General features: G+C 39.3%; 1 protein-coding gene across 4 annotated transcripts in view; it reads right to left on the bottom strand.

Moving 5' to 3' along the window:
• ryr3 (ryanodine receptor 3) overlaps positions 1-12,965 on the bottom strand; it is a 369,427-nt gene that overhangs the window by 147,504 nt on the left and 208,958 nt on the right. For all 4 annotated transcript variants that reach the window (XM_059649213.1, XM_059649214.1, XM_059649215.1 and 1 more), the window contains 6 exons: positions 12,800-12,932; positions 11,910-12,013; positions 9,135-9,270; positions 5,729-5,909; positions 1,765-1,867; positions 1,413-1,533 (listed from right to left, as the gene is read on the bottom strand). In XM_059649213.1, the coding sequence (XP_059505196.1) occupies positions 1,413-1,533; positions 1,765-1,867; positions 5,729-5,909; positions 9,135-9,270; positions 11,910-12,013; positions 12,800-12,932 (778 nt within the window). The remainder of the gene's footprint in view (positions 1-1,412; positions 1,534-1,764; positions 1,868-5,728; positions 5,910-9,134; positions 9,271-11,909; positions 12,014-12,799; positions 12,933-12,965) is intronic.

The raw sequence follows: 12,965 nt of genomic DNA, 5'->3' as shown, positions 1-12,965 counted from the left end.
TAGGAAGCATAAAGGCATTGACTATTTTCTAAATGTGGAAAGGCTTCAGAAATCTGAAGTACAAAAGGACAAGGGAGTCTTAGTTCAGGATTATCTTATGGTTAACATGCAGGTTCACTTGGCACTTGGGAAGGCAAATGCAATGATACCATTCATTTCAAGATGGTTAGAATACAAGATCAGAAATGTACCGCTGAGGCTGTACACAGACCATACATAGAATATTGTGAGTAGTTTCAGGCCCCGTACCTAAGGAAGGATGTGCTGGCATTGGAGAGTGTCCAGACGAGGTTTACAAGAATGATCCCAGGGATGAAGGGTTTGTCATATGAGGAGCTTTTGAGTAGTCTGTAGTCAATGGAGTTTAGCAGGATGAGGAGGAATTTGATTGAAACTTGCAGAATACTGAGAGGCCTGGATAGAGTGGATGTAAAAAAGATGTTTCCACTAATAGGAGACAGTAAGACCCACATAGTCGCTGACTGATGGGATAACTGTTTAGAACTGAGATGAGGAGGAATTTCTTCATCCAGAAGGTGGTAAATCGATGAATTTCATTGCTGCAGAGGGCTGTGAAGGTCAAGTCATTGAGTGTACTTCAGGCAGAGATAGATAAGTTCTTGATTGGTAAAGGAGTCAAGGGGTACAGGGAGAAGGCAGGAGAACGGAGTTGACAAACAAATCAGCCATGACTGAATGGACCAGTTCTGCTCCTGTATCTTATGGTCTTAAGAACACTTATACAGGAGTTAGATGTGGCTTTATCTAACTTTTCCTGGGTAACACTCCAGCTCAGTGAATCAGGATCCTCTGAAGTCTCTTAAATCTAAATCACAGTTGGGAACTTTCAAAGAGGGTTCTACATACTGGGAAACTGCCCCCCTTGGATGTTTAAACATCACAGCCAACTTCCCTATAGTCACTGTGTCCTAGGAGTTTCAACGTGTACCTTGTGGGGCATTCACTATTCTCCAAAAGCCAGAAACTGGAAGACGTAGGTATAAAAGTGTCAAGATATTGCATCACAGGCAAAGATAGTTTGGTATCACAGCAAAGCCCATTCCTGCTTTCACATGATGTATGCATGTGTCTGGATGACACCCCTTTGTGAGCTAGAGTGCCATACTACTGAAGCTAAAATGAGAAATACACGAAATAAATATAAAAGATGGAAGACGGAGGTCGTAGCATAGAGAATTAAGTCGTAAAATAAGACAGTTAGAGGGGATGATCATTTTGTCTATAACCTATGCCACAAGCAGTCACATGTTCTACATTGTATAAGGCACAGTGTAATCCTCTAGCCATCAGAACATAATTTAGCATTTTACTACAAGGAACAACATGGAAATCTTCTGGTTTCTATTGAAAATGATATGGTTTACAACATTACATTAAGATTTATAGCATACCTTGGTTAACAACTGGCAATTTCAGTGGAATACTAATAATGCCCACCAGATCCTGAGTTGGCACCAGGGAACGGAGTATTGCTCGGATTCGAATAGCTTCACCTTTACCTGCTTGGATTAGCTGATAAAATAGTTATATAGCAGTTCTATATGTAACAACAAGGATATAAATTCAAAATCAAAATAAATTCAGGAGCGTTCGTGTTATTGTGCTTATGACTTTAAAATGTATCATTACCGCATGCCACAAATGTTCCTGATATGAAATACTTCAGAAATTGATACTTTACCCTTGATTCAACAGTCTGTAATCTCAATGAACGCAATAAACATGTTTTTTTTAATTACTTACATGCATTTCTGGAGCACATCGGCCAAGAAGATCAATCAGAGCAGAATAGAAGGTCATGATAGAATAACCCACGTGCACAACTTCTTCATCCTCCTCTTGACTACTGTTAAATAGGAGTTCATTTTACATAGGTTATTTGAATAAACAACAGTAAAATATGCAATCATTTAGTCCATAACTATAACAGTGCATTCATTAGGAAGGGAACACCTCAGATCAGAAGAAAAATTTGTAGAAATTGTTTGGATGGAATTCAGAAACAGCAAGGGACTGCAGACATTGGTTGAAGTGATTTATAGGCCATAAAATAAAAAAGACAGTGTGGGCATTGTATTAACAGGACGTGGATGAAGCGAATAGCATGGGCAATGCAGTTATTATGGGTGACTTCAATCTGTGTTTAGACTGGGTAAACTCGTCAAGCACTGATGCTGTAGAGCATGAATTTCTGCAGTGTTTTAGGGATGCCTTTCTAGAGCATGATGCTGATGAACCAGCTGGAGGGCATGCTTTTTGAGATCTAGTATTATGTAATGAAAAAGGACTAGTTAATATTCCTGTTGTAAAAGACTGAATAATCCCAATATGATAGAATTTTAGAGATAATGGGAACTGCAGATGCTGGAGACTCCAAGATAATAAAATGTGAGGCTGGATGAACACAGCAGGCCAAGCAGCATCCCAGGAGCACAAAAGCTGACGTTTCGGGCCTAGACCCTTCATCAGAGCCATCTGATGAAGGGTCTAGGCCCGAAACGTCAGCTTTTGTGCTCCTGGGATGCTGCTTGGCCTGCTGTGTTCATCCAGCCTCACATTTTATTATGATAGAATTTTACATTATTTTCGAAAGTGCAGCTGTTCTTCTGAAGAAAGGGTGCTAAATTTGATTATGGCAATTATTAAAACATTGGGCACAAATTAAGTGAAAAGACATAGGCAATGGATAGTCATTAAAAAACTATTACATTGCGTCATAGAAATGCGCAGCACAGACACAGACGCTTAGGTGGTCCAACTCATCTATGTGACCAGTCATCCTACGTTAATCTAGTCCCATTTGCCAGCATTATGTCCAATCCCCTCTAAACCCTTCCAATTCATATCCCCATCTAGATGCATTTTAAATATTGTAATTATATCAGCCTCCACCACCTCCTCTGGCAGTTCATTCCATACACGTACCACCCGCTACATGAAAAAGTTGGCCCTTAGGTCCCTTTGAAATCTTTACCTTCTCAGCTGAAACCTATTTCCTCACCTATTTCTTCAAGGTCCAAAACCTCAAAAAAAGTCAGTTAACCATATCTAATTAAGGAATATCAAGATTATATAAGATTAAAGAAAAGGCCCATAAAGTTGTCAACTTCTCAGTCGCTCTGAGAATTGGGAGGTATATGGGTTACAACAAAGAATGATCAAAAAACTGATGAAGAAGAGGAGAATAGAGTATCAATGCAATCTTGTAAAACACAAAGATAGATTGTAAATCTTGTATATGTATGTAAAAAGAAAATATTTGTTTAAAAAATGTGGATGCTTTACAGGCAGAGTCAGGAGGATTTACAATGGGGAAAGGAGAAACTAAATGATTATGTCATGTCTGTTTTCTCTGAGGAAAGTACAAGGAATTTGGAAAAGAGATCCAAGTGGAGAGGGAGAATTAGAATTGAAGGAAAATTAGTGTTAGTAAGAATATTGCACTGGAGAAATTAACAGGGCTGAAAAATTGTAAATCCCCGTGACATAATAGTTGACATCCCAGAGTGTCAAAGGAACCAGCTACAGAGATAGATGGTGCATTGGCGATAACCTGCCAAAATTCTGCAGATTTTGGAATGATTCTTATGGATTGGAAAGTAGCAAATGTGACTTTTCTATTTAAGAAGGGAGCCAGAGAGAAAAAAGCAGGGAACTACAGACCTGTCAGCCTTACGTCACTAAGAAGGGAAAATGTGCTATAAGGGATTGGATGAATAGATACTTGGTTGCTAATGAGATACAAATTTGCTGAGATGGATAGCCAATTGTGAATCTAATTATGAATGGACAATAGATTTGCAAATCTAATTGTTGGAGATTTTTTCAAAATCTTACAAACAAAATAGATAAAGGATGTAGCAATAATAAGAACTGCTGATGCTGGAGTCAGAAATAACACAGTGTGGAGCTGGAAGAACACAGCAGGCCAAGCAGCATCAGAGGAACAGGAAGGCTGATGTTTCGGATCGGGACTTTTCTTCAGAAATGCGGGAGGGGGAAGGGAGCTCAGAAATAATTTGAGAGAGAGGAGGAGTGGGGCTGAGTAAGGTAGGTGGGATGGTGATAGGTGAGTGCAGATGGGCAGTGGTGGGGATTGGTCAGTGAGGTTGGAGGAGCGGATTAGTGGGAGATAAGATGGATGGGTTGTGTCAGGTCAAGGAGGTGGGGATGAGAAGGAGGGTTGGTCATGGAATGACAGTGGGTTGGGTGGGGCAGGGCAGGGGGTTTGTGTGGTGGGTGATTTTGAAGCTGGTAAAGTCATATTTAGGCGATTGGGCTGTAGGCACCCAAGGCAGATTATGAGGTGCTGCTCTCCCAGTTTCCAGGTGGCATCATTCCCCACCACTGCCTACCCACACTCCACCTATGACCACCCCACCTACCTTCCCCAGCTCCACCCCTCCCTCTCTATTTATTTATGAGCTCCCTCCCCCCTCTCCCTTTTCTAAAGAAGAGTCCCGACCCAAAATATCAGCTTTCCTACTCCTCTGATGATGCCTGCCCTGCTGTGTTCCTCTAGTTCTATAATGTGTTATCTCTATCTGTAAAGAATTTTGTACACTTTGATTTCCAGAAGGATTTTAATTAATTCCCTAGAGAGGATGTTTAAAAAAATTAAAGTGCATAGGATAGGTGGTAATATACTGGCATTGATTAACGATTAGTTAAGAGACACAGAGAGAAGATCCAAATGGGTCATTGTCAGTCTGGTAGCCTATGATGAGTGAAGGTACCACAAGGATTAGGACTTGGACCCCAGCTGGTCATAATCTATATCAATAATTTGAAGTTAGGGACCAAATATAATTTTTAAAATTTGCTCATGATACAAAGCTAAGTGGGGATGTGAGTTAGAAGGAAGATGAAAAGCAGCTTCAGGAAGATTTGGATAAGGCTCAGTGAATGGACTAGAATATTGCAGAAAAATATAATGTGGAAGATGCTGAGGTATCCAATTTGCAAGGACGTGCAGAGTATTTAAGAGATTGGAAAGTTTAGATGCACAAAGGGGCCTAAATGTCCTTATTGATAAGCTAACATACAGGTGCAGAAAGCCATTAGGAAGGCAAATGGAAAGTTAACCTTTATTTCCTTCAGTTCAAATCTTTGCAAATGCAAATCAACATAGAATCCACAATTTGATCTGAAATTCAACTTTTTAGATCAGTGCCTCCTAAATGTATTCCCTAGTGTAGCTGGGGTGGGGGCAAAGACCTAAGAGAGAGGAGAGGGATGTTGTCAGCAACTTAGATACTCCAAATCAGAATTTCAGCTTTGACACCCGACTCCCCCTTCCCCACTGGCAACACTCACTTCAGGAAGCCTGGTTTCATTTGTTATTCTTATGATGAAAAGCATAGAAAGTTATTAAAAAGTCATTTATAATTCTTGCTTTTTTAAAAATTCCTGTTTTGCCATTCATGAGAATTCTTCAATATGATTGGTCGATAACACTCGGCTTGGCAGATAGTATCAGATTCAAAGTCATGTAAAAGTAAAGAATATATTGATGCTGTAGATCCTATTAAAATATTTGTGGGAAACATATTCTAGCCTTTGTTGCTAACTGCAAGATTTCAGTTATTATGTAATCAAAGATTTTGAAATGGATTGAAATTTTACCCAAATCGACAGCTTTATACATACTCGTTTTAAACAATCAAATATAGAACAGCAATGTGTGACAAAAGCAATGAGGACTCACCCAGCCTCCTTAGCTTCAGCTGGAGGGAGGTCACGGCATGGATCTTCTGAGATTTCAATCGCCTCTTTCATTGCAGCTAACAAACCATGTCCTCCTTCACCCCTCAGAGCAGGACCAAAGCACTCTGGACGACGAATCAACAACTTCACCACAACACTTGCATTTTCTTCAACACTTTCACCTTGAAGAACAGTAGGATTCATTTTTACACAACAAATTCACTAAAACATTTATGTTCAATCTAGAGAAGCAAAATGGAAAGGGCTTCAGACCAACAGCAACGCCTGTCTGAATATCTCACCTCATAATTCAATGGACATTAACTTTCAGAAGTGTTGAGCCTTGGATTGATGTGAAAAGTTGTATTCAGAACTCAGCACTCTGGACAATATCACAAAAATACTTCAACTCTTTCAATGGCTATTGTGGGCTTGGAAGGTTTACCAAACAGAAACAGACCTTTAAACAGTATGTATCTCTCATATCAGCTGTCTCAAAAAGGTTACCAGTTACTGCTTAAATTGTATAGGCGTTGTGATTACAGCAAGTGCAATTCATTCTATAGCTGATTCCAACTTAAAAGAGACTGAAGGACAGCAAAAACAAATGTCATACTATAAACTTCAGGACTTCAATAACTGTTCACGGATGGAAAGAAGCAACATTCCACACCATGGTTTAGGGTGTCTGGATCTGCCTGTGCTGCTCCTGATGGCTTTTAGTTGCGCATCGTGGACAAGTGGGTGCTGTGATGTTCAGTGAAGGAGGAAAGGGAAGGGTGTCGAATTACGAGAGAACAGAGAATTACTGGGTATGGTATTACACAACATTGTGTTCATTACAGAAGGTCCAGATTAATAAAAAGGATTGTTAATGTTGCGTCCCTCTCCCCTTCCTCCTTTACTACCATGAGCACATCCTTTTCTTTGCTCCGAGCACCTTCACCATCTCACTCATTCACTTATTCCTCTCATCCTTCTGTCAATAGCTTAAGAACTATTACTTTTCGCTTTCAGTCTGAAATAGAGTCAAAACATTAACTTTGTTTTTCTCTTTCCTTGGATGCTGCCAAACCTGCTGAGTTTCTCCAGCATTTTCTGCTTTTATTCTGGAATTGGAGCATCTGCACTATTTTGCTTTGGTTCATGCAGAGGTGCAATATCAGCAAAAAATACTCAAACTCCTGCCAAACTGGTTCCTGTAAACTAATGTAACAGCTGAAAATTCTAAAATCTTATCTTGTAGCAACAGCCATCAGCAATTAATTTTTAAGTCGACGGTCTCTTTAAATAGCACTAGTGTGAGGATGTGCATGACTGGAAACTGAACACTGGAATTGAAAATGATAGGACTACTGGCAAATCAGTAATTTATTTTGAACGAAATTATGATCTGCTTTTTTGCCCACCTCCAGTGGGCATTCACTGTATGCTCACTAATGCCCTTGCCAAAATGGCATCCACCATGTCTTGCCTCCAGAAGTGTGTTCTGTCTCCAATGTTATCTGGGATCTTAAATGATTCGTGTATCAGGCCCCACCAATCAATGTTTTTGCACCGTAGCTCACACTCCTTTTGCTAAAGCTTCCTCAAGAAAAGGTGTGGCACAATGGGTAGCATTGGGTGCCTCTGAACCAAATGCTCTTGGTTTAAGCCCCAGTATAGAACTCAATGCCAAATAAGTTCATAATGTAGCCAAAAAAGTTGAGTATTAATCTGTGAATCTCCCCAAATGAATTTCTAATGCAGCAAAAAAGATTGGTATTAAGCTGCAAATCTTTCCAACAAGTGCCAATGGAGACTGTGAAAAGCAGAAGAGATTCCTGGACAACCATGTGGCAAAAAAAGATGTTGGAACCTATTAATATCATGGCTCCAGGCTACATGCATGTAAGTGTACGCTGTCACAGCAATACAAACTCCTCACGGACAGAGGGGTTGAGAGCCAGTGGCTGGTGTGCATCAGATTATGCTAACAGTGCAGGGTTCAATCTCCATTCTAGCATGGGTGGATTCAAGACATACCTCATGCAGATCTGGTTTCTGTGGATGGTAGAACTCCCAAGAGTTCTACTCATTTATTCTGAGAATAGTACCCCTTTAAATGTTTTTCCTTTACAATTGCCAATGTTATAAAACAACTGCTCTCTCCCCCAAGCAGGGCTATTTCAGATTGAATTTGCCTTGAGTTAAGATTACAGTTATGTTAATTATTTGAAGTGACAATTTTCTTTTGTTGAAGGTAGAAATAGGCTATTTCGGGATGGATTGCAAAGTAATAGAATGAATGGTGGGACAAGAGAAGAGGACTGTGGTATCTCTAACGCTGTGCTTGATTTTAATTCTGTGCAAATGAATGGGTTTTCAGTGAAACTACATCTGCTCCCTCCCCCTAATCATTGTGTTTCAGTGACATATTTCTGTGATACATTTAACTCTCAACTGTAGTTCAGCTGCAAACTAATTCAGCAGGTGAACCTTTTCATCCCGTTTTTGCTATTGGTAATACTCTCTTGCAGCCAAACAGGAGAAATAGACAAAAATGGGAAAAAAAATTGAAAAGAGAAAAACAGTGGTGCAAAGGCATTAGATTTAAACCAAACGAAAGGACCATGTAAAGAGGCAGAGAGATAAGCAAGAAAAACTGAAATGACAATGGACAGAAAGCTTTTTGCTGAGAGAATTTTGCCACAGTGGATTTCTCAGCGCCGTTGCTGCTGACAACATTAATTTAAAGTCATTGATTTCCAAATCTAACATCATCAGCAACCAATCTTTTTGTCCATGTCATAAGTGTCTTTATCTTCTCCTTTCCTATTCATTATGGAAGTCTTGTTGTATGATTCGTAATGTTAGAGGTAGGGCCCCATTCCAAGACATGACATATCACCACTAATCAGGTTGAGTGTCAACTTCCAAATCCTTCTAACCTACAGTAGTGGCAATTAGTAACATAAAGAGAGATTCCTGGCCAGGCATGGAGGTGGAAAGAATGCTTGACCCTCCATCATCACCACACATAATCCTACGTTATAACTTGCATGCTATCTCAGCAGCCTGGACTCTGCGTGAACCACAACACATCACCACCATTATTTGACAGTAAATTGTTTTCTGGAGCAGCATGGCCCAGGGGAGATTGGTGACAAGGAAGCACAGTTATTGAAAACAATTCTGTTCAACGTCAGACAAAGATGAAGAGAGAATCTGCCAGAATTAAAAGAAAAGGGGAAACGGAATGGAAGGAGATCAAAAAAAAGAAAACTAGCAAAATATTGCTCCAATATCAAACCCATGCCTTTAAAGACTTATAATTTCCATGACTCTTATTTTACCATGATTAATCCAGATTTTTTTTCTAAAGCTTACTGTACAATTATGATAAGAAGTCAAAGGATCACACTTACCATTGACAAACACTGCAAATCGTAAGAAAAGCAGATAGCGTTCCCCTTCAATAGGATTCCAACCAATATCAGGATAACCCTTAGCCACTAACATGGGACAACTTTGTAAGCCACAGCCAGCCAGGTAAGTCACAACCTGTCAAATGTAATTTTTTTTGTCAGTTATGTCTCTTATTTAAATTACATAACAATTTTAGTTAAATGATTTAGTCATGAGATTTTAAAATCCCAGTGTTTCATCTTAAATCATCACAATGCAGGCCTTCACAAGTCAATATTCAGTCTAAAACAATAAAATTACTGGTGTTTCATATTACCCTGTTAACAAAGACCTTACAAGTATAAATTTTCACAACCTGTAAATCTACATACTAGTGCAGTTTGTTTTCTACATTTGAACTTGAACTGACATAAGTAATGGACTGGCTAAAGTTAATCGGTAGGGAATAGGTCCAATGGTCCGAGTGAAATATAATTTGTGAACAAATTAAAACATTTCATACTATATTAAAGATAAGTAGTTGCACATTCATGCTAGTAATTAACATTAACACTGTAAAAATGCAGAGAAAATGATAGAAAACAAATGATAGTTCTGTACATTTAGGATCTATCCACAAACATTTTATTAGTTCCTATATTTTTAGATTCTGCAAATAAACATTTGGTTAAAAATCCATTCTTAATGTGAGTGGTACTTTCGTAATTTGGATACCAGCAGATCGCTGTTATAGAATTGTTCCTCAAAAGCAGGCAAGGCAGGGGGATCTTTTTATTTATTTGTTCTTAAGCTGTACTGCACCTGTACTTTCTCCATAGACTTTTTCTCATGTCTGCTACTTTAAGAGGAGGCTGTCGCAATATACAGTTCAAATCTCTGACTTTAGATTACTTTATATATATAGATTATTCAACAATACATTTCAGGGCTAACTGCTGGCACAAACATTTCATGTTATTGATTTTAGAACTGCTGTTTAGCTGAAAATACATCTTAAATTCAGGCTAGTGTTGTCAAGATTGGTTGTAATATTTTACCTTGTGAGCAGAGAAAAAAGTTTTTCCTGAATTTGGGATAACTGCAGAATGTTATTAGTGTGTGATGGAAGCAGCAGCACTTTCATGTAAGTTAACTTCAACACTCTCTCCCATTATATCCCATCAACAATCTGTCAATGATTATGTGTAGGCAAAAAGGAAACAAAGACACACCTTTTAAAAACTTGTGTCACTACCTCTGGATTGTTTACAACCAATTAGTAATGTCGAAGTGTCGTCACTTTTTAAGACAAAAACACATGGTTGTCACAGTGACTGACAATTGAAATCATTCATTTAATCTTTCTTGGGTGATTTACCATCTCAGTACAGAAAGTTCATCCTGTCACCTTCACCCCCAAACCCGATGCTTCTCCCCACTCACCCACATCCAGCCAAGTGAAAACACTTAGCTGCTGCATGAATCCAGAACCAAAGGGGTACTTTAAGGTCGAAATTATTCTTCCTCTATGAGCGCCCTGGTACACTTGCCATGATTGGTCAGTACATTGAGTACATGAGTTGGGATGTCATGTTGCAGCTGTACAGGATTGGTTAGGCTACTATTGGAATACTACATTCAATTCTGGTCTCCCTGCTTTAGGAAAGAAGTTGTTAAAATTAAAAGGGTTCAGAAATGATTTACAAGGTTGTCACTGGGTTTAGAGAGTTTGAGCTATAGAGAGAGGCTGAATAGGATCAGACTATTTTCCCTGGAGTCTCAGAGGCTGAGGGGTGATGTTATAGAGGTTTATAAGATCATGAGGGACATGGGTAGGGTGAATAGTCAAGGTCTTTTTCCCAGTGTAGGGGAGTCCAAAAATAGGGCATAGATTTAATGAGAGGGGCAAGATATAACAGGGAGCTCAGGGGCAACTGTTTCAAGCAGAGGGTGGTGAGCGTACGGAATGAACCTCCAGAGGAACTGGTGGAAGTTGGTACAATTATAACATTTAAAAGGCATCCAGTGTTTGATTAGGAAGGGTTTAGAGATAAGGGCAAAAGATTAGCAAATGGAATTAGATTCATTTAAGATTTTTTTTGAAGAAGGGTCTTGACTCAAAACGTCAGCCTTCCTGCTCCTCTGATGCTGCTTGGCCTGCTGTGTTCATCCAATTCCACATTGTGTTATCTCATTTAAGATATGGATGAGTTGGACCAAAGGGTCTGATTATATGTTCTACAACTGTATGATGCATTTTTCTTCATATCGACATTTCACTTGTCTTTTGCTCCATCTACTGATTGACATAATTTTCTCCACCTTACTGTGCTCTCCAACAGATTGTAGTGTAGTTTAAGGAAGAGATGGCATTGAGTCATTGAACAACAAAATGGATTGTACCATTGGTAACAGAGTGTAGATTGAACGGATAAGTGAACACTGCTAGGATTTGGGGGAACAAATTGGCTGAGCAGAAAGAAATGTCCAAATTCAAAGAAACTAAATTGGTTTTGTTGAAAGAAAATGTAAACATTTCTTTGTGGTTTGAGGAGGCTTGCTACACAAAGATGGATGGACCCAACTGGCAACGATGGACCAATACTACCCCTTCTTTTTCTGATTGCAAATAGTGCAGCAGATGAAATCACTCTTTGCTTAAATTTGAATGAGGTTCAACAGTAGTTAAATTGTCAATATTATGGTATTGTTACAGTATACTTGCAGCTGGATGCATTCACATGGCTCTGGATAAAGGCAGAAAGAGAAACATAACTGGGTATTAGATGCATTACCTTATCCAAATCAGGTTCCTGCAAGTCCAGAGCAAGCTCATTGTTATCCATAACGGAGGCAGCTGCCACATCCAAAGGAGTAGAACCTCGCATGCTGGGTGATGCTACATGCAGAAAGCAAACAGGTTTAATCTGATATAAACTCTACCACTTACGTCAAATAAGTCAGCATTCAGCAGCCTAAATACATGGTGTGAATATGTGAGACCGTAGAGTTGACACAGAGAAATGTATTTGCGCTTTGACAATTCACACAATAGAGGGCAGTCTCTCCCAAATTTACCAATGGAATACAGCTGTCAGGCTGGTGGAACATGGCTCGAGAATTCCAGTGTCAAATCCACTAAGCAGCCAGGCCATCCATCATTCAGCAATATGCTGCTCAATTATTTTTCACTTTCTACTAATAATGTCGTCATGACATAACTATTTTCACTTAAGTAAGTGCTCATATTATATATTAATGAAGGAGGGAGAGAATGCATATTACATACTCGCGCTCCAATTTCTTCTACTTTGGAAAGTACAATCTGCACTAAAAGCTGCATTACAGGCAAAACATCAGGTGAAAGAAATAGGGGAGAAAACATCAAGAAAATATTGCATCTTTTTGAACCAGGTGCCCGAGCTGGAAGTTCAATAAAGAACTTTTGCAAAATCCTGTTACTAAAAAGACAATTTTCTTTTGTTCTAATCAGAATCTAAAAAGCATTCTCTGCCAGCTTTCCAACTATTTGAACAGGTGAGAAAGAAAGACCTCAGCCCTTGGCAAACACAGACTGCAGAAACCAGAGATCTTGTCTCCTCCTGACCTCTGAGCACAAGATCAGTGTTGTGACACCTATCTATTCACATGAAACGACCTCATCGGTTAAAATTAAACTAGGTACCCAGTCCAACGCTGCTATTTTCCAGCAAGTAACTGAGATGGTCAAACATGGCCTTCTGGTTCTGGCGGCTAATACGACAGAAGTAGCAGAGGAATCGACAGCAGCTAGCCACCATTTCAGGGAAAGCAATCTCCTAAGACAAAGACAAAAGTCAGATTTTAATAAA

The sequence above is a fragment of the Stegostoma tigrinum genome, chromosome 10 (genome assembly GCF_030684315.1).
Source record: "Stegostoma tigrinum isolate sSteTig4 chromosome 10, sSteTig4.hap1, whole genome shotgun sequence".
In the NCBI taxonomy this organism is placed as follows: domain Eukaryota; kingdom Metazoa; phylum Chordata; class Chondrichthyes; order Orectolobiformes; family Stegostomatidae; genus Stegostoma; species Stegostoma tigrinum.
This window is presented reverse-complemented; position numbering and strand designations above follow the sequence as displayed.